The sequence below is a fragment of the Falco biarmicus genome, chromosome 8, assembly GCF_023638135.1.
Source record: "Falco biarmicus isolate bFalBia1 chromosome 8, bFalBia1.pri, whole genome shotgun sequence".
NCBI classification, from domain to species: domain Eukaryota; kingdom Metazoa; phylum Chordata; class Aves; order Falconiformes; family Falconidae; genus Falco; species Falco biarmicus.
In genome coordinates this window covers 40,009,706-40,034,705 of record NC_079295.1, presented here as the reverse complement: position 1 = coordinate 40,034,705, position 25,000 = coordinate 40,009,706, and the positions used below count along the sequence as shown (strand labels likewise).

The following is a 25,000-nucleotide window of genomic DNA, read 5'->3' as shown; positions in this document are numbered from 1 at the left end:
AATCAAGGCTGGCTTGTCTGCTGTACAGTTTAAACAAATATTTTTCATCTGGTCTGCATATTCTATGCTTTTGTACAAATTTAGCATCTGTTTGTACCTGCATATTTTAACTTAAGAGCTTTCATGATTTTTTTTTTTTTTTTTAAGCTTCAAAGCCATAAACATGTATATTTATACCACAGCATTGTACGCTGGTTGTAAAGCACTGAATTAAGTCATTCTGTGCTTTAGTTTTGATTAGAATGATACAATTAGAACCTGTTATTCTACCAACTAATTACTTGTAGAATGTGACATCTGAAGAATACTACAAGATTACAAATTTAGGAATGAACTGAGAATGTGCTCTGTTTATATTATTCCCCTATCTTCAGTCAAATAATTGTCATGGAAATGGATTAATACTGGGCCAGTTTCTGTCCTCATCAAAATCTTTCTCACAAAAAATGAGAAATAAGAATTTTAATGCTTCATGTATCAATAAGATTTTAATAGCATACTTTGATCTGCTTGCCAGTCTATCACTTGATTGGCTGAGCGGCATCCATCTTCCTGAATCATCATCGACTTGTGTTTGTTTCTGGGAAATTATTTTTTTTTTTTAGTAGCTGTTGAACCATTCCTGGGTGCCTTTTGACATTTTATTTCTTACAAGTGAAGCTAAGTGAAAGATTAAAGCAGATTTTTCACTTAAATCTCAAATACTAAATTCTCTCACTTAAAAAAAAAAAAGATTGTATGTTTGTGCTTGTCTTCAAGTAAAGAAAGGCTGGCATTTAGGAGAAGTTGAAAAGGTGAGAAAGAATCTCTATGTATATTTATTTTCGCCTGTGAAAACCCTTTGGAGGGTTAAGTCTTAACCAGGCTGTATGTGTGAATACCTGTTGCACTTGAACTAACAAATTATCAGCAAGAAACCAAGTTTGACAGGCACTGTGAGGCAGGCTGAAACATCCATGAAAATAAGCCTTCCCCCCAGTGATGGGGCTGCACTCAGCCCCTTCAAAACGCTATTTTAAGTCACTCCAAACCCCCAGTCTCACAGAAAGTAAACCGATCCATGATAAATACACAGTAAATAATTCTACACGTATCATGCTCATTTGCATGTGAATTAACCCAATTTATGGCCATAAAGGCAGACTTTGTCAGCACACAGAGAGTGCACAGAAGACGCAAACAAATAGTGAGGGTAGAGAAGAGCTGCCCACAGTTGAAAATTCGTCACATTTCTGCACCACTTGATATTAATACATGCTACACTTCAAATGAGGTTAAAACGATGATGACAGCTCAGAAGATCTGTGTGATGATAGATAGAGATAGAGATACAAGAACTTCTTATGTCTTCCTTTTGTATTTGCAGTTTCTTCCAGGTACAGCTGTCACGGTGTCCGTTAACTGATTATTTCTTTTAAATACAGGGGGAGGGGGAAAAAACCCTAAAAAATTCCCTTTGAATCACCTGACTGCTTATTAGATTCAATATAGGGAAAATCCCTTCATTTACTCCAAACAAACAGTTCTGTTTTCCACCACTCGCTGTCATGTTTAAAGTAAATAAGTTCTCATCCATCCAGCGGGGCTGAAGTCATTCGGTTGCCAGAACAAAGCCATTGTGTGAAGGTCCACAAGAGCCCTTTTCTCTCCTTCCCTTAGCAGGATCTTCCCTCTCACTGCAGCGTGCTCCCTAGCTCTGTAAAGCAACCCAGTACGTGTGAATGCTAAAAGTGTGCATGCTTCTTTCACAGAAGAAATGAAGGAAGATTATGACACTATGGGGCCTGAAGCCACAATTCAGACCACTGGAAACAATGGTACAGGTAAGGTCTTGCATGGTGAGAGCATCACTTTGCTTCGGTATCGTCTAAGCTTAGCTGTGCATGAAGGGGAGGAGCGGCCAAACAATTTCTTTGCTGTTTCCAGTTGAACAGTTGGGAACCATCTACATAATTCTTCTGGTTTTTAATATTTCCCCCCAATTCGATCACAACGGTGCAGCAACAAGCTCATCCGGTGAGAGTCCTTGCTACCCCTCCCGTGCTCCACGACACGCCAGCCCCTACCTCCTTTCAACTGCATCCTTGTGAGCTAATAGTTTTCAGCGGTATGTTTTCCCAGCGAGGGCGAATCTCGTATAGTTTAAAGTAGCTGGACCAAGATACAGTAGTCTTTTAATGAGAGGGACTGTACAAAGAGTGTGATAATGAGGATGGGGTGCACCCTTCTTGGCAACCCCCGATTCACATGGTGCACAGAGTAAGCTACTTCAGAAACTGAAAACATCTTTTCAGCAAGACACACATAAACCCCTTACATAGATACACAGACACACACTTTAAATGCATATTTATGAGATTATTATGTTTCTGGCTAATCTTTTTTTTTTTTTTCTCCCACTTGCCACATCTCTTTCTTTCCCCTCTTCTTGGAAATCAATACATTTTGTGGAACAAGAAAGGGGACAGAGATATTTAGCAGGTATCATCTCTGAGCTCTGTAGCAAAGCAAAACAGCAAAAGGTTTCTGTTACTATTTTCTAATCCAAACCAATTCAGGGGTTTACCATGTTCTTTCCAAAGGCCACAAGGCCCCGCTCCATCCTCAGCACAGCTGAATGCCATACGACACCCAATGTTTCTTTTGCATTTTGTCACAAGTCAAGATGTTGCAGATAGCCCTGATTTACAGGGTTAAAAGTAAGTTTTCTACTGTAAGTATATTTCTATGCATTCCATTATGCGATTTAGTTCATAGGTAAAGCCCTCTACAAATATTACTGTAAAAGGTGGTACCTAAGTCTTGCAAGGATTTTATTACTCACACTTTCCTAATGTTGGTAACACCCACATAAAACCCCAATGCCTTTATTAAGTAACACAAGAAATTTACTTTGTAATTCTTGAGGGGGAAAATAATAGGAAAATAAAGCCATGTCACTGCTTTTCTCATCCATTAGTTTTATTATGCATGAAAGGAGGGTGGCACCGAGGCACAATTTATCATTACGTGTATAGTTAATGATGTTGCCCTACAGAACTGGATAGATATGTATTTTAAAAGCTTTATTATTTCCAAGGGATGCTAATTAAGTGACAGATTGTGCTTAGCACTTGGAGAAACAGGACTTTAAGAGACGTCTGATTCAGAAATAAGACTTGATGGTTATCTGGATTACCATTACCAGAGCCTTTGAGGTCCCCTATCAGTGCAATGTGACTTCCTTTGCACATATTTTCCTTACCATAACAGGCCTTGACTCTTTCATACTTGCACTGTGGTCTGCTTGAGGGGGAAGACTTCGTGTCCTCTTAGCCCCTTCCCTTCCAATATCTGATGGTCTCTTCTGCCTTCTCGACTTTGGCTTCACGGCATCTCTCTGGGGGCAGGGTGCCGTCGAGCTCCCCCCAGCTCTGTCACTAACTCTGTGTGGGGTCCACGGGGTGTCCTGCTTCTTCTGAAACCAGTTTTCTGGGGGGAAAAGATAAGGGTTGCCCCTACCCAGCTTGGTGTGCTGTGGACTCGTGGCTCAGAGAGTGCTTTGCATTTAGGCGGTCTGCATTTAAAATGCAAAAGCTGCTCTGGATATCGCACCTGGCAATTTTTTCCCTAATGTCCTGTGCAACAGTCCCACCTCTCTTTACTCCAGCTGCTCTTTGCTGTGATGGGCAGCTTGCTCAAGTAACTCTTATGAGCTGTCTAGTGCTCTGCTACCATTTAATTCACATCTTTTATCACTGAGGCGTTCCCAGCCACCTCCTTTAGGGGAGGCTGATGCCTGGGCCGCTTGGGTAGAACACCTTTCTCTAATGGCTGCGGTCTCCAAAGTTTCTTAGGAGAGATGTCAGGTTATTTAGTCATATTAAATCATCTGATAAACTAGATGCTTTTGCCGGTCTTTTCACCTTGACTATTAGGAGCTGCAGCATCCTTCATGCAGAGTGAAAACTTCTCCAGCTTGCCTGTTGCAGTGCCTGGGCTGTTATTTGAGGAGGAAAGGGAAGAGGTCAGTCCCTGAGACATTGGAGATCCTTTCTAGCTAGTCTGGGAAGTGTCCAAAGTTTTATTCTTCAGCCTCACCGTAGGCCTTAGGCCTGTCTTGAGTGTCTGGCCTCAATTTTTCCCTGCAGCTGGTAGGGGGATTTAATACTAACTAATAAAATAGCTGAGGTGAGGCTGAGACTTGACCCACTGAAAGAAGTTGGATCGGTGACTCCATCTTCAGCGAAAGCCATACCACAGTGACCTTCTGATCTCCAGGATAGCCCTTTAGGGCTTCCTACAGGTTGACACGGGCTCTGCCAGATGGACCAAGGAGGTCTTTCTCACCTAATAGACTGTGCCTCTCCCTCCTGACACCAGATCTCACAGTGCTCTATCACCTGGGCTGAGCACAGAGATAGATGATACGGTGTCAGACTCCTCACATACATCCAGCTGCAAAGTTGCTGTAGATGCACACAACAACTGCGGTGTGCTTGTAGCATCATATTCATTGCAGGAGGTCATTAGCAGAGAAAGAAAACTAAAAGAGAAAATCTCTGTTATTAAATTATTCTACCATTGTCAGAGTGACCACTTCCTAGCAGTACTGAAAAAAGAAATCTTGTTATCTATACATTAATCAACTATATTTTTATAATGAGCCATGGAGGCTTTATAGTGGAAAAGCAAAAGTAACCATCAGAGTGAAAATTTGAGTCTTTGGTCCTGCTAAATTAATTTGTAAATATTTCTAGGGATTTCTGAAACAATTACTTGGCAAAATGATGTTTTGCAGAAGGGTATTTTAAAATGTGAATGAATAAATTCCTATAGTTTATGTTATTGTACCTGTTACGGTTATTACAACTGCGATGTTTGCAGAAAACAGATTAATAAGTTTCCTGTAAACACAAAAATTTTCCTGGTTTCTATTACTAACATCTGACAAGCTTCAAGTAAAGATCTCTTAATATAATTTAAAGAAGGGGAAAAAAACCCCAAAACCAAAAACCTTTGGAGGGAGGAAAACAGAAGTAAAACTTGGCAGGTTGGAGGACAGGCCGTTTTCAGGCTGTAATCTGTGTGTACCAATGGGGGCCTCTCACTTCCTGGCTAATGAAGGCTGTGGTTTTATTAGCTTTGTTTGCGATTAAGGGCAGCTATCACCATCTCGCAGGACGAGTTCCCACACAAAATAACTGGTCTCCCAAGCTCCTCGAACCTCTCTCTCACTTTATCTTGAAAGGTCCTAAATGCCTCCAAAGATAGCTTTCCTTAATGTGTTTTATTTTTATGTGACATGGCCACATCAGCTTTTGGAGCTGAAAATATTTCTGCTCTCCAGGCTACAATAATTAATTAAAAAAAGACTTATTTGGTGAGGTCACCCGCCGTAGATTTCGCTGAAATTCTTGCCTCGCAGGAGGAGATGTGCAATGTGTGTTCCATGTCAGCCCACGAAGAATCTGGGAACATGACTTTCTGCATGGAAAACAAATTAGGGCATGGAGGGGGGAAGCAAGCTTCCCCCCCTGAAATTGGGAGAGAAACCTAATGGTTATCAGATGCGTCTTTTTAGTAACACTGAGTGAGCTTCCAGCCATGTCTGAATTGTCAGTAACATCGCTGGTGACAAACCAGATACACATGGTCATCTTTTGCTATTTATGTTAATCTGCAGTGTTGCAGCACTGGTTGTATTGTTTCAGTTAAGGATCTGTCAGCTTTTCCACTAAATCCCCTTGTTTTTAGGGGTTTATAATGTAGACATAAACATTTGCTTTAGCTCCCGGATTGCGTGTACAGACATAGAAACTAAATAATCCAGAGAATTAGGAAGCCAAGGCCAGTAATATTGCAGCAGTCCTCCACAGCCTGTTGGGTAAGCCTCCAGATAGACTTGGGGGCCGGGAAGGAAGAACCTCGTTTGGGTTCGAATTTGTGACTGAAGCTCCTAATATTAACTCAGGCCTTGCCCAGTGGCTAGAATCCTCACCCTATAAATGCCGTTGCAAGCTCTAACCGCCGCCCCCCCCCCCCCCCCTCCCGAGCCTGCCTGGAGGAGAATGATGCATGGAGCCATCCCTTGGAGCCCTTGTCCCACCCTTTCCCCTTCCTGCTCCCATATCTCCTCTCTGGAGAAAAACTCTCTTTCCCTGCTTCACAGGTAGCATTTACTGGGTCATGTCCTGAATCTGGCAAAAAATAAACTTGCTTTCCTTGGTTCTGTTGCTCAGCCAAGAGAAGGAGCAGGGATGGGGTAGTGCTAAGCCAGCGGGTGGATGGTCTTGCAACAGTTGGAAGACCTAGGCATAGTGAGGACTGAAAAGTCAGGTTTCCAACATAAAAACTAATGTCTCAGCTTTGTTCTGATAAAAACAAAAAGCCAAAACCTTGTGCAGGTGGTGTACTTCAGTGACCACCATTTTGTTATGTTTCTCTGCCAGCAACAAAATGGAGGTAAGGTACTTGGTCATGTTCTCCGTACTCACACTCCCCTTCTCTAGAAGTTGCACTTTTTTTTGGGAAAAAAAAAAGATGTTGTTTCTCATGCTAAGGACAAATGATAGCAGGAGTTACAGAAGGACCAAGGGAGGAGCTCTGTGGGGTTGCAGAGACTCCCTACCAACCGCTGAGATAGGAGCAGAAGTTTCCTTCCAAAACCAGGGTCCCGAGCCCTGTGCCATTTGGTCACTGTCACTAAAATACTGCAGAACAGTTGAGAAGCTGCTCAGCTCATACGAAAAATAGGGCATATTTGTCTCAGCCAGAGGATTTGATTTTTATCGGCTAAGGGGATGAGGTTTGCATAGAACAGTATCTACTTTTATTGATGATGACAAGATCAGCGCTTCAAATCAGGCGCTTTCAGGTTTCCAGTTTGCCCCAGTCAGAGGCCACGTCTCATTCTGACTGCCAGCATCACCTTGCATTTTTGTAGGAAGCCGAGGCACAGTATTTACTCATTTCTAACCACCAAGGAGCTGGTTAGTCTCTCATTTCCAGTGGTTACAAACCAGCAGAAACCTGTAGGGCCATAATCCCTTTGATTTTTGTGAGTTGACTTCATATTGCTACCTGGCATCAGTGAGAGCAGAATCGTGCCATTTAATATTTTACTTTTACAAGACCTGTAGAACAGTTTATGGTGCTGCCTCATTTTCTTATTTCACCTAAGGAGAAATACATTAAAAACGTAATCAATCATAAGCTGTTCTTTTTATTTACGGTCAGTTAAAAACAAGTGTCTTTAATTCCCTGACACCAACAATCTTCCAAGATTTATTACGAAAAAAAAAAAAATTGAAGAAAATTATCAACTCCTTTTTAAATATATTTATATTTTATAAATACAACGTTTCTACTTTTTATAATTATATTCATATTTGTCTTTAGGCTCGCAGAGTTTTTAAGGTCTTTTCTGTAGGCAGTGTTCATACATGGAGGGGAAAAGTATATTTTTAGTAACAGGATGTTTTGTGGTTGAGCATATATTAAGTTTCATGGACATTGCATGGACAATACAAAATTAAGTTTATATTTTAGGAAAAGAAGGAAAACTCTCTTACAGACTGTAAAAGTGGTGTTAGGCTTGGTATCCCTGTTATGGTCTAAAACATGTGGTTCTATTTGCAGAAATCTCTGAAGAAATATTTTTTTAAAAAACAATGTATTCTCCCATTGTAAGTTAATTTTTCAGGGAGGAAAAAAAAAAAAAAAAAGGAAGGTGTTGTGAGCAATTCTCTTCTTATGCCTGCCAGGAAGAGCAGCCTGAGGCAGGACCTGTCTTGGAGAAGAAGAGCTTTGGTCTTCACTACCTGCAACCACCGTCTCCAGTGCAGGGACTGTCTCAGGGGCTGTGGGATCTGGGGGCGGCTGAACTCAGTCCTGTAGGTTGAGCTGTGTTCATGCCAAAAGCTGTGGGTCCCCCAGGAGCCCCCTGAAGGTTCAGGTTCCATAGATGAAACATTACCTGCATTACCCAAGCCTCGTAAATGTCTCCTGCTGCCCCGCAGAGCCAGTGTTCTTGTTAATTTAACTGCCCACCCTTCCTTCCATCCACGCTGGTGGAAAGCTCGCATTAATTTTATTAGAAGCTGGAGCAAGACCGATGAGGGTGAGGATCCAGCTGCAGCCCCAGCCTTGTAGCCCCAGTACACCAGCTCAGCCATGTGTAACGAAGCTAAGGGACCCAAGCTCTCAGGCAGGGTGCACTCAAACCCCCTTTTCTTTTCCCCTTCTCTCCTTTTAGTGAAGAACACAAATTGCACGTCGGACTTTGAGGAATATTTCGCCAAAAGGAAACTGGAGGAAGGAGATGGGCATGCAGTCAGCATAGCGGAGTACCTGCAGCGCAGCGACACGGCCATTATTTACCCCGAAGCCCCTGAGGAACTGTCTCGCCTTGGCACTCCAGAGGCCAATGGGCAAGAAGAAAATGGTGAGGCTGTAATTCATTTTTAGCCAGTATCCTGACCTCGTGCAGCTGTTGCAATTATAAATGCACTACATGCCTGGGTGTTTACCTTAAAAATTGAAGAACAGCTGCAGCGGCATGGAATTTCATGAGCAAAGATTGGGGCTGTAATTTCAGTGTATTGTGATTTTTTAGTCAGCAAATTTGTATTATCTGGCGGGTGAACTGAAGAGCTGAATGTAAACGGGAGGAAGGCTGCTGCTCTAGCTGGAAGTTTGGGAAGTTTCAATAGAGTATTAATGCAACAAAAGATGGGGTAGCCGGCCTATTGCTCTCTGACACCTTGATAAATAATTGGAAAAGCATCAGTAGGAAGGATTCGGTCAATGGCATGAGTAACACAATGAGCTGGGCCTGGAATGCAAATCACAAATTGATCAGGAAAAGTATTTCTTAGTTTCCCAGCCAGTGAGGTCGGTGTGAGGAGTGCTGCCCGTAATTAATTTCCTAGCGGGGTCCGGAGCGGGTCCTGTGAGTCTGCCGTGGGCGTGAGCGGGTGCCGGTGCCTCCCGCCGCCGGTTGGAAGCGCCGTCCCTCCCTCTTGGGCAGCAGATTGCAGCGATTCCTCTCATACCATCCTGGGCAATCAGCCCATGAGCTGCCATTGATTTGCTGACCTTTTGGCCTGCCTCTCTTTCCCCCCCCATCCCGGGGCGCAGACCTGCCACCTGGAACTCCAGATGCCTTCGCCCAACTGCTGACCTGCCCCTACTGCGACCGGGGCTACAAGCGCCTGACGTCCCTCAAGGAGCACATCAAGTACCGCCACGAGAAGAACGAGGAGAACTTCTCGTGCCCTCTCTGTAACTACACGTTTGCCTACCGCACCCAGCTCGAGCGGCATATGGTGACACACAAGCCAGGGACAGATCAGGTGGGGGGCTGGTTTTAAGTGATTTCTTTCTGTAATAACCCCTTAGAGAAACGATATTGCTTTGATTGGCAATCATTATTAATTTTTCATGGCATTTTGAAGATGCAGATCTTTTAATGGTAATAGCTTTAATTGAGGTCTAAATGATTTTTTGATGGTCTCTTCTAATATGATTTAATAGTCTTATGTTCACGATCGAATGAGTGTGTTAATTTCTAATTTAGAAATTTTATTTGCACTTTAACTTGACTTTAGTTTCGTTTTTATGTTCCTCAAAAAGTGAATGAAACTGTAGCATTTTAATTATACATTATTAAACATCTCAGCAATTTTAATTCCATTTTTCACCTAGTTTTACTAGTTTACAGTGTTGCAAATAGGAGCTCCAAGACATGCTAAAAGATCCGCTAATATTTTTTCATTACTTTTTGAGTAACCTTTTCAATCACGTGAAATTACGCGTATTTTGTATAATCGTTTGTTAAACATAATTACACATTTTCAGGATAACTCTTCCTATCCTACATATAGGCTATCATTTGTGATTGTGCCACTAACGCATGCATGCACTAGAATTGTGGCATCACTGTCATTTGTATAGCCTGGCAGCGTATCTGCAATAAATCAAAGCAGGTTTTTTCCTCGAATGTGATGCATGTAATATTATATCAGTGCTGCATTTAAGGAAATGCTGCGTATCGCAAACAGGTGACTGAGCTTCCCTGGTGCTCCTAAGCAGGCTGGCGACAGACCTGTGCCACAAAACTCTTTACCTACCAGCAGAAAGTCGACTCTTGTCCTCGCCGGAGTATTACCTCTGAAAACCCGTCTCATGAAGGGCTGTAATGGAAACTCAAATGGCATGGTTAAAACTTAAATAAATAGATACCTGTGTTGTGCCATGTAATAAAGGCTTTATGCTGTATTTATTTTTCTTAAAAAACCTGAAAATCAGGATCAGCTCTATTTCTTTTGGTAGGTTTTTCTCAGCATAAGGCAAATTCAGTTAGGCAAACACACATCTAACCGCACGATTTTTGCAATTAGCATTTTTAAGAGAACCATATCTTTTGCATGATCTTAAATCAATTTAAATGATTCCAGAATGGTTTCTCCAGTTCTTTCCTTCCCATGGCTTTTCCAGTAGACAAACACATTTTCACATATGTATTTTTCCTAACCTGATCCACCGTAAGGTTCTTTCTTTTGCTTCGTATCATTAAAAACGCCAGGGGGAAAAAGGAGCAAAAAAAAACCCCGCCTGGATATTTATCCAACGTAACTGCCTGAAATTTCACATGCGAGAGCGCGCTGGTACTGGCGCATTATGAATGGTAGCTTTGGTGTTGAAAAGTCCCCTCATTTGCTCATGGCATTTACAATTAGTAAATTAAAATGATTGTATCATATTAACAGTGGCACAACTAAAGTTTATAGTAGTCCTCGGAGGGCGATGGGGGGAGACAAAACAGCTGTTGCTGTTTGTTTATGCAACTCAGCAACATATGAGCGCGGGTCCCTCAATGGCGCGCGGCGGGCTGGGCTCTGCTTGATCTTTGAAGGTTGCTGCTGTTTGAACAAACCTCCCTGTGTCCCATGTAACACCATCTGTCTCGCCAGGAATGTGGGAAGAGGCAGCACACCCTCGCAGTTGTCATACCGTTTCGGTGCTGCCTTTCCACACCCCCCCCCCCCTTCTTCCCCCCCCCACCCCCCACCCCTTTCCCCCCCTTCTTGCTCCTGCAATAGGCTTTTGTGTCGTGGCTGCCTGCAGAAGGCTGACCTCCTACCTTGAGCATCCAGAATGGTTGGCTGCATTATTCTGAATATTCTACATTTTTTATTTTTTTTTCCCCAAATTCAAAGTCACGGGGCTTTTCTTGCTTGTTGCAAAAAGGTCAGCTGCCTTTGTATCCTTATGCCACTTTTAACTTTCAACTTTCCCTCGCCCCTTAGAAAGAGCGCTGAGGGAAAACATAGCACGGAAGGTAGCTCAGGTCTTCCCTGCTGCTCTGTGATTTTAGAAAACATTTCCAGCAGCAGCTCATGCCGAAGACACAGTCTCTTCTGCTTGATAATGAATTAAATCTTACACGAAATGCCACTAACGACAGTGTTTCTGTCTTTCCTACACATGCAGTAAACAGAATTTTTAAACAAGCCGAGTCCCACATGTTCAGAATCTGCTAGGAATATTAAGAGCCACAAATCTTCTTATAAAACAGTTTCTCTCATCGTAAGATACCTTAAAGCAACACATTTTTGATGAGAGACTTAGGAAATAATTCTAAAGCAAATATCGAATGCTCATGTGAAAGTACTTTCTCATTTGTTTCGGTTTACTGCCAACACTTTGATTTTTATTGCAACACTGATGAGACAAATAAATGTACATGCAGACCTTTTGGTCCGCTTGATAAATTCAGATCCACATTAATTTTGTTTTTGTTTTTTAAGCTAGAAATTCATGGTTTCTCTTGCATAAAATTCATGTTGGTATCTTTTTTTTTTTTAATTTCTTTCCCTCCCAGCACCAAATGCTGACCCAAGGAGCAGGCAATCGCAAGTTCAAATGCACTGAGTGTGGCAAGGCCTTCAAATATAAACACCATCTGAAGGAACACCTGCGAATTCACAGTGGTGAGTAGCGGAGGTGCTGGTGTGCTCATTTGCATTTTGTTTAATTAGCTGAGTTTTAAAGACTGCTTAAAATTTACACAGTTCTGCTTCTGGCTTCTTGGAGCTACTAAGGTATTTTGTAAGTGATATCTGAGTCATCCTCATTTATCATGCTGTTAATACCACGGTCTCGCTGAAAGATTTGGAAATAGTAAAGCTTCCTGCAAATAATATAGATTGTTTGTTCGGCAGTTTGAATCCAGAAGCGTTCGCTCATTTCTGTGCAGTCGGACCCTGAAGAGACCATTATATTTTCCATAACACAAAGTCCCCCCAAGTGAAATACAGTCCATATTCTCAGATAACAAGTAAGCGCAAAGCTCCTCATGTTGAATGACTGGTGCGTTTGGGCTCTCCTGCTTGATGCAGCAGTCGGCACACGGAATGCCACTGGGCTCTGTCCAGGAACAAACCTCCAGCAATGCCGATGTGGAGGTTCTAACATCAGGACTCAGGTTCTCCTACCAAATTAATTTCCAGTGAAAATTCCTGGGTTTTGGAAGGGAAAAACCACAATCAAATTTGAACAGTCTGGAATTGATTTGACTCCCTTTGCCACAGGTTGCTTACTTGTGACTTGCAATGGTCAGTCTGGGACCAGTCTCACGCCTTGGTGGCTGTTGCCTGCTGGAGACCATGGGTCCAAACTGACCTCAAGACCCCTAGAAAGAGGAAGGTAAAGCAGTGGTGGTGTGTGGCCGTATTCATAGACTTAATATTCTCCCCACTGATCAGTCGAGTATCAAATGCGATCGCTTGCCGTTATAGCAGCAAAAATGATAATTAACATTTGGTTTTAATTATCATTTTAGGTGAAAAACCATATGAGTGTCCAAACTGCAAGAAACGTTTCTCCCATTCTGGCTCCTACAGTTCGCACATCAGCAGCAAGAAGTGTATTGGTTTAATCTCTGTAAATGGCAGAATGAGAAACAATATCAAGACGGGTTCTTCTCCTAATTCTGTATCTTCCTCTCCTACTAATTCAGCCATTACACAGCTGAGAAATAAGCTGGAGAATGGCAAACCACTTAGTATGTCTGAACAAACAGGCCTACTGAAAATTAAAACAGAACCACTAGATTTCAATGAATATAAGGTTCTTATGGCCTCACATGGGTTTAGTGCAACTAGTCCTTTTATGAATGGTGGACTTGGAGCAACCAGCCCCTTAGGAGTTCATGCGTCTGCTCAAAGTCCAATGCAGCACTTAGGTGTAGGGATGGAAGCACCATTGCTTGGGTTTCCTGCGGTAGGCAGTAATTTAAGTGAGGTGCAGAAGGTCCTACAGATTGTGGATAACACGGTTTCCAGGCAGAAGATGGACTGCAAGGCTGAAGAGATCTCCAAGTTGAAGGTTTACCATATGAAGGATTCATGCTCTCAAGCTGAGGAACAAGGAGTTACCTCCCCCAATATTCCCCCCGTGGGTCTTCCAGTAGTAAGTCATAATGGTGCCACTAAAAGTATTATTGACTATACATTAGAGAAAGTCAATGAAGCCAAAGCTTGCCTCCAGAGCTTAACCACAGACTCAAGGAGGCAGCTCAATAACATTAAGAAAGAGAAGCTGCGAACCCTAATAGACCTGGTAACTGAAGACAAGATGATAGAGAACCATAATGTATCCACTCCATTTTCATGCCAGTTCTGTAAAGAAAGCTTTCCTGGTCCCATTCCGTTGCATCAGCATGAGCGTTACCTGTGTAAAATGAATGAAGAAATCAAGGCAGTCCTTCAGCCTCATGAGAACATGGTTCCCAACAAACCTGGAGTGTTTGATAAGCAAACCCTCTTGCTGTCATCAGTACTTTCTGAGAAAGGAATGACTAGCCCCATCAACCCATACAAGGACCACATGTCTGTACTTAAAGCATATTATGCTATGAATATGGAACCCAACTCTGATGAACTACTGAAAATTTCCATTGCTGTTGGCCTTCCTCAGGAATTTGTGAAGGAATGGTTTGAACAAAGAAAAGTCTACCAGTATTCAAGTTCCAGGTCACCATCACTGGAAAGGGCCAGTGCCAAGGTGGCGCTGGCTGCCACCAACAACACTCCCACTAAAGACTCTTTGTCAGCCAGATCTCCAATAAAGCCTGTGGACTCTATAACTTCACCATCTATAGCTGAACTCCATAACAGTGTTACTAATTGTGATACTCCTCTCAGGCTAACAAAACCTCCTCATTTTACCAATATTAAACCAGTTGATAAATTGGACCACTCTAGGAGCAATACTCCTTCTCCTTTAAATCTTTCTTCCACATCTTCTAAAAACTCCCACAGTAGTTCTTACACTCCAAACAGTTTCTCTTCTGAGGAGCTTCAGGCTGAGCCTTTGGACTTGTCTTTACCAAAACAAATGAAGGAACCCAAAAGTATTATAGCCACAAAGAACAAAACAAAATCTAATAGTGTAAATTTAGAACACAACAGTGTTTCTTCATCATCTGAAAACTCAGATGAGCCACTGAACTTGACTTTTATCAAGAAGGAGTTTTCTAATTCAAATAATTTGGATAAAAGCACTAACCCAGTATTTGGTATGAACCCATTTAGTGCCAAACCTTTATACACAACACTTCCACCACAGAGCGCTTTTCCCCCAGCCACTTTTATGCCACCAGTCCAGACCAGTATTCCTGGGCTGCGACCATACCCAGGACTAGATCAGATGAGCTTCCTACCACATATGGCCTATACTTACCCAACTGGAGCAGCTACTTTTGCCGATATGCAGCAAAGGAGAAAGTACCAGCGGAAACAAGGATTTCAGGTAAATTGTTGCAACCCTTTTCTTTTAAAAAGCTTGAATTTAGTATTTTGTGATATAACCTTTACCAAAAGAAAAAAGCCCAGAGCTATATTCAACATTTCCAACAATATTAGCAGAGTTTATTTTAGTCTGAACTTGCAAAGATGCACTGCAATAGGAAAAGAAAAGGAAATTACCTTTAAAGAACCTCTGCTTGGATTAGAAGCAGGATCAATGCCTTTGAATAGGCATAACACTTACGGTTTTATTCTGTGAAGAGCTCACCTGTTTCTTATTAGAATTGTATCTAAATTATAATAATAATATTGATGATGAAGTCCATGAAAAATCCCATCCTGCAGAATAAAACCCACCAAACTTTGTAGGGAAGCTGATCTTTGCAGGGCATAACTACGTTTCCCCACGGGGAAAAGGAGCAGTGGGAGACCCCTTAGGAAACACCTTGACACTTGGACGCAAAGCTGTGTCCCTCTAAGCAGAGGTCCCTATGGCCTTGGAGCAGCTCTGTTCCATCGAAAGCCCTCAAAGCTTCCTTCTCCATGTTTTGTTGTGGATCGTTCACCCACTGTGCACCGGAAAGGCGTTCTCTCTTCTCATGAATACCTGGGGGATGAGACACGTTGGGGTGTTGCTTCACCGTTGCCCCTTTCTTCAGCCCAACTACTGCCCTTCCCAGACTACCAGTCCTCTAATCCTGCCAGTCATCTGGAACAGCTTTGAAAAACCCCAGAGATTAAGCAAAATTATTTGGAGAGGTAGCAGCCAAGGCCCTTAATTGCAAACAAAGTCTTTGCCTGGACTTGTAATCTGGGTCAGCACTTCTTCCTGCCTGGGTACAACCTTCAATCCTTTTCTCAGGTGGTCCCAGAACCAACATAGGAGTAGAAAAAGACTTCACCGCTTGCGTGCCTACAGCAAAGAGCTGCTCTACAGAAGTCACATACTTTTATAGCTTTTTGCCGGACGTTTTCAGATATAATGTACAGAGTTTAGTTAAATGAGATTAACTGATTATAGATTAATAATTTTTTTTTTTTTTTTTTACATTTGTGCATGTTCCCCTATGTCCTATTATGGTCTATTAGTAATTTTACTGACTAGTAAATCTTTTATAGTTTCAAATGTGAAAATCAGGTATGGTTTTACATTACAGGCTGTAATCCTTCTTTGCACAATAGGAGCATAAATAGCACTGCACCTCCATAACAGCTGTTCCACTATTCCAATTTACAGTACATCTGCCCTCTTTGTAAATGTATTTAAGCCTATTTAATCTTCTCTAATATTAATTAGTGCAAACCTAGTCTAAGAAAACTGAACTGTGTGATAGCAAATGGAAATGTATGTTATCATGCAAGTTTGCACTCTCTTTGGATCAAGACAAAATAAATATCAAGAAATTTAATAATTTACTGATCCACATTCATTATTGCTTAATGCTGAAGGCTGTTTTAACATAGATAGAACATTGATAAAAAGTGTTATTAATATTCCCTATTTCAAATTACAAAATTAAATATAAAAATATAGCTTGAGGCCTTTAGTCGGGAGACATACATTTAAATGGATTGCATAATAATAACATTTGTACCTAAATATAAAATTCAATTAAAACCTTTCTACAGATACAGAATATATCCAAGTTTCAGTGTTTTGAAGGGAATGATCTCTCAGCTGTTGCTTACACTTACCCCTTTTAAATACTGCAATACCTTCAGCCGTCCATGAAGAGCCTCCCCTTTGCTTTTTCTGGTCCTTGAAAATATTTGGTGCTGGTATGATAAATAGTGTCCGCTTGTGTAAATCATACGATTGCAGAGTGCTCAAAGCCCGAAAGTTGGTTCGAGGCACAGAAGTGGAAGGCTCCTCATTATTCCCACAGTTCCCATCAGCTGTAGTTTCACTGTCAATGGGTTCCTAAGCTAAGAGGGACCCCCACCTTAAGCAGACATGATTTTAACTTTTCTGGGGTGGTTGATTCTTCTGTGAGAAGGAGCAGTGGTGGAAGTGGGTGTTGCTGACGAGTGCTTCCTTGGCAGGGAGAATTGCTTGATGGAACCCCAGACTACATGTCCGGCCTTGACGACATGACGGACTCTGACTCCTGTCTGTCCCGAAAGAAGATCAAGAAGACAGAAAGTGGCATGTACGCGTGTGACTTATGTGACAAGACATTCCAGAAGAGCAGTTCCCTGCTGCGACACAAATACGAGCACACAGGTAGGGCAGCTGCAGCGCCAAGAGGAGGGGTGAGCTCCCTGCTATGCTCTTCGCAGTCTTGCACAAGTACACTTGTGCAGCGAGCAGTTTGGCAGGTGCTGAGGCTTTCCACAGGGAAGGAGTAATAACTTTTGCTCAGTTCAACTTATTTTTTATTTTTTTTTAATGGGTATTGCTTGGTGAAGTGCTGTTGGATGTGATGGGGTGAGTCTTGTCAGGTGCTGAGTGCGGTGACGATGCTGGCACTCAGCATCTCACAGGATGAGCTCTCTTCAAATGAGGCAGGCTCTAGCACTCAGAACTGCAACTTGGTCAGTGCAAAGTCTGGCATGGGAAGGAAGAGGGACAGTGTATTTCTTGTTTCTTAGACACTATCTGACCCTGCACCATTTAATCCAATAGAAAAACTTCCACTGACGTTAGCAGCACAAAAGCTGGCTCTGGCCAAGTTATCTGAAAATAAACAGCTCACGGGGGTTGTTCTCGCTGTGATTTTGTGTGCCAGCAGTGCAAGCAGGTTGCATTTCACTTTTTCACTTCTCAGTTAATGCCCAGGGAAAGTTTCCTCCTTTTATGAGTAGGAACTGATTTTTGTCTAGTTCAAGGAAGCTTGCCAAAGCACACCGTAGATTGTCAGTTTAAAAAATATTTTGGTTTGAAAAACCCCTCCATCACACCTATGCTGGCTGTGGTTCCCTTGCAGGCAGTGCTCTCTTCCCCACTCTCAGCCAGGATAGGCATGAGCCCAGAGGTGGAGAGGTCTCCGAGGGGGACACATCGGCTCAGCACATTTCAGTTAGGGGAAAATAGGACTGGAGCTCCCCAAATGATAGAGATATCAGGTTATGTTAGACAAAGGGAATGTGAATTATCAAGTGAATTATTGTGGAGCAAGACATAAACCAAACTCCAACATCCTAGAGTTAGAAAAAGCTTACTCAGGAGGAAACTTTCCTTAACTTTGAAAGCTGAGTCCCACTTCAGGAAATGAAGCAAGTCACATCATCCTTCAATCTCACCATGTGATGGTAAAAAACTTATACCTCTCTATTAATACATCTTCCAGGCTGCACATAACCATTTGACATTTCACATATGAAAAATTTACAATTCAGAAGTGGACCGTGCCTTTTAAAGAAAATTCTTTACTTTGTTATTTTACCTTCTTATTCTTTTCTTCCAAATTTTAAGCTAATCCCACACAGGAAAATAAAAAAGGAAGTTAAAATACATGTAGGATTAGGAGAGAAAATTAAAAGCAACATTTTGGACTAGATCGGTTAGTTCATTGGTGGAATGTGCTTCCCACTACATTATTCAGATCAAATTGTTTATTCAGTAGAAGAAGCTTTGAAGGCTTTACGTCCCTGCACCTTTCCTCTCCTGAATGATTTTATTACAGCCATCTGCAAACATTATGGTTTACTACGCTACTACCGTAAAGCTCTTATGTTAGAACTGGCCTTCATATATATCGGGATCTGGACATATGGTTGAATCCCATAAAGTTGGTAGTCCATAAGGTCGACAGACATATGGTTGAAAGGCTGAAAATTTGACAAGCTGAAATGTGTGCAATCACCTTGATTTGCAAAATAAACTGCATTTGTAAAAGCAAAAATATGTTCTGGTCTTTAAGTAGCATGGGAACCTACTGCCTAGAAAAATACCACACAGCTGCAGTGTAGGGACTTTCTCCTTCTTCTCTGCTCTGCCCTTTCGGGCTTCTCAACTTTACGTCCATCAGCTTTATGGGAGTCAGCCTTATGATTCAGAACGTGTATATGGTGTCATATTTAATATGCTAGAACTACGGCACATCATCAAGCTCGAGCGCGGCACTTAGAGACAGGAAGGATGGTCTTGTGGCAGAGGCACAGGCACTGAGGCTAAGCGCGCCGGGTGCTCTTCTGCCTTGCCACAGACTTCCTCTGCAAATTTCAGCAAATTGCTTCATCTTTCTCTCACCTTCGCCCATCTTTGAAATAGAGGGAAATGATACCAGCCCGCCTCTCCAGGGTGTTGTAAATCTTAATTCATGCAGGCTGAAATCCTGTGATGCAACTCGCTATACAAAGTGTGAAGTATTATTAAGGACGCGTTTGCTTTCGTGGAGCCTCTGCGCGTCACGCTAACATTGGAGGTGGTTGGGAGCGCCGCAGACCTTGGCTGGGCTAGCCTCCATAACTGATTCACAGCCTTCAGGAGGCACATTTCACTGGGGCTTTGGCTAATGGCTTAGCATGCATCTTAAGTGAATTTCAAATTGAATTGATAGTTTTGGAAAAAACATTAATGACATAGGTGCGAAACTGCACTCCGTGTTCAGTGGAAGGAATCGTATTGAAAGTAACAGCATCTTCTGCATTTGGGGTCATTGTAAGAGTAGGGCCACATTTTTCAATCAACTTTTTGAAACCTAAAGAAGAGAAAAAGCTGGTTTTCTGAGTGTGCTGCTGTTTTCTGACTAGCTGATCACAATCCGTTGTTACTTCATAAAGACATATTTTAGGAGGAATTGGAACACTTCCTGTATTTCCTGGAGAAGCACAAATAGTGGATGTTGTTTATGCTGATGTCTTTTTTCCTATGTAAAAAAATACGTGCTTTTTAGGTCTTTTTTCTGATATTTGAACAATCAGATTTTTGTTTGTTATCACTTCTCATGGTCCGCACACCTACTGCAACCTATGCCAGATGGTTAAAGAAGTCAGAGAGAGGACACATTCCTGTTTTGCAGCCCCTAAAGATTTACCCCAGAGAAATTATTTAGAGCAAAAAATAACATTGACAGGTAAAACTACATGAGCTGCCTTAATCACGTGCTACACCAACTGTTGTAAAGGAGAAAACAGGGATGTCACAGGTATTGCAGTGGAGCCAAGTTCTGTGCCAAGGAAGGAAGAAGAATGGGATTTGGCCAGTTCTTTGTGTCAATCTGAGAACTTTTGGTAGGACCATGTGGTTGCAGATCAATGAGCTCTGTGATTACCTCTGTATGCCACGTCTGCCACAGCTTGAGCACAGCAGAAAAAGGGGCCTAAATTTCACAATCCATTGTCTTTCATTTATGCAGTATTAGCAGTATTCTGCAATAGCTTCTAGCTTCATATGGACAAGGAGAATTTATTTTATTACTGTAATGAGAGAATTACGTTGGTTCTAGCTGATCTGAAATTTAGTGTAGAGGTCATTGTTTGTTGCAGGAACAAATTCTGCCATGTTAATTTTGGGATGCCATTTAATTTTAAAAGAAGTTACGTGTGCCTCTTGGAGTTTGAGCTTCACAAGGTCCTACTTCTTTAAAACCAGGGGATGCAGCACTGTAATTACGGTGCAGAGCGTGGCAGGTAGCACGGGAATTAAGTGCTCACATTATTTTCCTGTGAAGTCTTATGAACTTTGGTCAGGCTGAAATTAGTTGAGCAGATACTGCGTGCGTCTAATCTCAGCTTTCTCCAAGCTGCTTAGCACAAGGTTCAAGACACTTTCCTTACTAAAGGTGAAGAAGATGGTTGCCTTCATGGCAAAGCATGTGGTGAGCACAAAGATCTTTGCATTGCAGATAAGGAGGGAAAACAGCAGTAGGTAAGTGAGCAGGAGAGCAAACAGAATGGAGCATCTAGAAACAGAAATATCCTGGCTCCTGGGTAGAAATCCAGCCTGCCAACGCTGCATTGGGCTGATTCAGGAGTAAGGTGAAGGTTAGTGTTTGTTCGGATGTTGTCAACGCCCATGTCTGCTACACACCAGCTTTATCGTAGCTTCACAAGGAAACTTGCAGCGTGCCTGCTCTGCAACAAAAGCTGGAAACAGTTTTTCAGAATCCTACCTAGAAATTTTAAATCCTTTCATTGTTGTTCTATATTACATCATATTCTATTTTATTACTTGTGTGGGCTGCTGAGGGCCTCATAGCTGTGCTAGTGCTTTCATCCTTTCCTTTTCCACTGTATATTTTATTAAGACCTTTTTTTTATTTTTGTAGCTTTCATGCTGATGCAAGCACTAGTTTTATTTCCAGATTGATTCTGTAAACTAAATATTGTTCTTGAGCCTGGTAGCAAATCATCTCTCTTTGGCTAGTATTTTGAATTCCCAGCTCAGGAGTTTTCTTTATTTAGAGCTTGATTCATAAAAAATTTACATGCTATTTAAAGATTATTTTTTCTTGCTTTACTCTGATACAAGTTTAGAATTCCCTATTTTACACTGAGATAAAGAAAAAAAAAAGGGATATATTCTAGGCTTGTGAAATTTGCTCTGCAGGCAAGGTCTCCCATTCAAAACGGAACAGGTGCAGCTTGGGCAATTATATATAAATTGCATTTATCTTGCACCTTTGACCGCTTCGCTGTGCTCTGGCCTCTAATCCATCTCCATTGGGACTACATCTAACATCCAAACCCCCAAGCAGCTTCAAAAGATCTGCCTTTAAAAAATATAAACAAACTGTCACAAAAATGTTTCCTTCTTTCCTCCAAAGAGTGGGATTTCTGTTTGGCCCCCTCCCATAGAAAAAAGACCCACTTGCCTTAGGCAAAGGATGGGTGATATTTAGTCTGGGACCAGTGATGGCTTATGATCTGATGTCTTCTGACTTCTATACCACTGCAAATGGGCAACACACAGCTTTTCAGTCACAGACCTTTAGCCCAGGAAGATTGAGATATACTTACTGTTAGAGATTTCTTTGTTGTTGTTTTGCTTTAACAGAAATGCAATTTTAGAGACTTTGCAAAGAGATTAGTTATAATTTCCCCTCTGTAAATTGAGCACAAGCCCCTGTGGAAACCTCTTTTTGGAAATGATGGGATGAGAAAAAGCCTAAACACTTCCTTTACATATTTGAGAGAGATTTATCATTTAGTTTCATTTCAGTGAGAAGCCACTTCACTGTGGCTTCTACATCATGCATCCACCTGATGACACACAAGTGTTTTTGAGCCCTCCTGTGAGCTGCCTCTCTCCTAACTCCATCCCACATGGATGACACAGATCATCTCATATGAGACTGGGTAAAACCTGGGAGGTGGGGTGTTCGCATCTGCTTCCTTTCAACCCATCGCCATCTCATGACATTGCATGACAACGTTCTTACTGTGTGATAGCTAAATAGATGATAAAGCATCCAGGGCTACCTACAGTTGTAGGTTCTCCCCATCCACCTACAATTGTAGACTTCTCCCATCCACCTACAGTTGTAGGTTCTCCCCATCCACCTACTGTTGTAGTTTCTCCCCATCCACCTACAATTGTAGACTTCTCCCCATCTGCCTACTGTTGTAGTTTCTCCCCATCCACCTACAGCTGTAGGTTCTCCCCATCCACCTACAATTGTAGACTTATCCCCATCCCCAGTATAAAATACCTATACTTCAGCTTTATTTTATGACCTACTAATGCATTGTAAGGATTAGGCACTCCTTTTAAATGGCTGAAATACTGAGTTTTGAACACAGGGGAAAAAAATAATTCTTCTGCAAATGTTTGGAAACCTGATATATTTAAAAACATATTTCAATTAGTGTTGTAACAGCTGCATGCTGCACACTGCTAAGGTATGTTGTGTGGTGTCTGAACAAAGAACTTTGCTCAAGCTGTCATGTTCCCTCAGATCAAAACTGAGTCCTTGATATGATGGAGTAGACTCAATAGCTCTAGTATAGCCTTTTTAGTAATAATACAAATTAATATGAATATATGAAGCATTTTAATCTTCTTGATTCTAAATTAATTTATAAGATATGGATGATTTCCTGCCAGGCTACCTCTGTGCTGGCTGGGGGAAGGCACCAGGTAGCACGAACAGGAGGTGCAGTGTTGAACCAACACCACGTGCAAAGGCTGAGCAAAGCAGGCAAAGACTGAGGGACAAGCACATCACCCAGCCTTGGGGAAGGGTGGGTGGAAGCAAGTTGGGATAAGCAGTAGAAGTGGTTGACTTCTTTTTGAGGAGAAGGAAAGTGCTAGGCAGCTGGATGGAGCACAGTGGTGGGGTGAGAAGGGTGTAGTGGGCATCAGAGGTAGTATGCATCAAAAAAAAAAATCAGGAAATCTGAAGTAATGGAGAAGGAGCGGTGCTATGGAGAACTGGAACAAGACAAGGGTTGGGCTCATCAGCGTTAGGGAAAAGTAAGTCAGAGGGAGGGACTGAGAGAGCGTGGGTGGTTCAGTGAGGAGAAGGACACAAAAAAAGGTGACGAGGAAAAGCAGAAGGTCTATGAGGAACAAAATTAGCAACTATGGAGATACTAGCAAAGGGACAGTAGCGTGGGTGGGCTCAGCAGAACAGCTGGGACGAGGCAGGGATGCAGGCAGGCCTATCTGGTGCATCCAGCTGGGCAGCTGGTAGCGTTGGGAAAGCTCCCACCTCACCTGGGAGGGTTTTCTAGAGGCGCTGAGGTTGCAGGAGCGCTTAGGTTGAGAGTGCTTTGGGATTTAAAGCTAATTTGAGTAAGTGACTTGACTGTGCTAAAATTTCCCGAGCTAAGACTGCAGGATTTCCCCATTGTGGCAAAATCTGTGCTCCACATCACAGGGAGCTGCCTCCCGGCTCTGGGCTCAGTGCACCCCCAGGTCAAGGCTGGAGGTTCAAAGCCAAAGTACGCGTACAGCTCAAAGCCCGGAGATTTCTTCAAGCCTGGCTTTTAACCAACAGGTTAAATTGGCAGAAATGCATATTTAGGAAACAGATCATAAAAGCAATACTGCTATAATTCGATATATCAAGCCTGAATGTTCAATTTCACTTTAAAGGGAAGTAAAGAAAAAAATGAAACCCTGTATGTGTGCAAGCTTAGGAAACTCTCGTACAAAGAAATGTAGTTTGAGTTCCAATTTTGAAGCATCTGCTGATTTCCCTGTCACTTGGGTTATTCTATCTGTGGTTTCTCCTACATTTTCCTTCCTGCCACATCTCCCCTTCATTTCATAACATACAATTTTTGGCTTCCTTGAGCTTTCGTTAATCACACCTTATTAAATGTGAACTTTCACAGTGGGACTTGAAGGTAGCTGTGACTAGATCGGGCAAAAAAAATTAACATATTCCTTGGTATTCATTCTTCACAACTTTGCTATGGAAGGGAAATTTTTTTTATGCCCGACTTTCCCTGCTTTCAAGTCCCAGCAGTGACTGCAGAGGAAAAGAAAGCTGATCAGGTTCATAAAGGAGCAGCCTGAGTTTTCCTGGAAGCTGAGATCCTTCAGTGGTATGAACAATTTTTTTTTTTCTGCTGGATTTCCTTCCACGCCGGTGCTGCTGGTAACGGTCTCCCATCTTCCCAGCCCTTTGCTCTCAGCCGGCATTTTCTTGCCAACCCTCCATCGTACTCTTCCTCTCCCTGTGCTTGCTGCTTTAAGAATTAACAACCCCCCCACACTTCTACAACTTAAAGGATAGGAGGGCTCTGGTGTGAAGTTTATTCCTGTTCTGGTCACGTGCCACGTTAGCTAAGTATGATAAATACGCTGGAGGAATCAGGCCAGTTCAGTAATAAGTTCCTAACAATCTGCTCTAGCAATAAGACATGCAAAGCAGGGCTCCACATTTCAGGCACCAAATACCAGCATTTTTATATGTGTAAAAATAGCATGAAATATAAAATAATGACCAATTGGCACTGTATCTGCCTGCATGGTTGCACCACTCTGGAACATTTAGTTGAATGACATAAAGATTATAATTTGACATTTCAAAAATAAAATAAAAAAAATCTGGCTGAAGGTACTAATGTTTGATTTTATTTTTTGCCTTCTGCAATCTAAGTTTGGTGATCGGTCTTCACTAATTCCAATCTTTGCACCATATGTTATGTCTGGATATCTCACGGTTGCATCATGCTTTGCTGAGTTTTGTCGTGTGGCATCATGCTGACAAGTATTTTTTGTCAGCTCTATTTTGGAATTAAGCTTTCAGTATGGCAGTTCTGGAAGGTGTTGAAGGCATTCCTGTGCTATTTGTGGCCTGGGATCAACCAGA

The 25,000-nt window shown here is 42.1% G+C and overlaps 1 protein-coding gene and 1 long non-coding RNA gene across 7 annotated transcripts in view; one reads left to right on the top strand and one right to left on the bottom strand.

Annotated features, from left to right (window-relative positions):
* Nucleotides 1-25,000, top strand: part of ZEB2 (zinc finger E-box binding homeobox 2) — a 115,925-nt gene that overhangs the window by 87,959 nt on the left and 2,966 nt on the right. For 5 of the 6 annotated variants that reach the window (XM_056349365.1, XM_056349366.1, XM_056349367.1 and 2 more), the window contains 6 exons: nucleotides 1,752-1,823; nucleotides 8,237-8,425; nucleotides 9,121-9,335; nucleotides 11,867-11,975; nucleotides 12,827-14,796; nucleotides 16,836-17,016. In XM_056349365.1, coding sequence (XP_056205340.1) covers nucleotides 1,752-1,823; nucleotides 8,237-8,425; nucleotides 9,121-9,335; nucleotides 11,867-11,975; nucleotides 12,827-14,796; nucleotides 16,836-17,016 — 2,736 coding nt within the window. The remainder of the gene's footprint in view (nucleotides 1-1,751; nucleotides 1,824-8,236; nucleotides 8,426-9,120; nucleotides 9,336-11,866; nucleotides 11,976-12,826; nucleotides 14,797-16,835; nucleotides 17,017-25,000) is intronic. The other variant, XM_056349369.1, reaches the window with a different exon arrangement.
* LOC130153909 (uncharacterized) lies at nucleotides 19,936-22,972 on the bottom strand. The gene is made up of 3 exons (XR_008823532.1): nucleotides 22,348-22,972; nucleotides 22,239-22,265; nucleotides 19,936-22,184 (listed from the first exon to the last, which is right to left on the bottom strand). It is a non-coding gene; the product is annotated as an uncharacterized LOC130153909 (long non-coding RNA).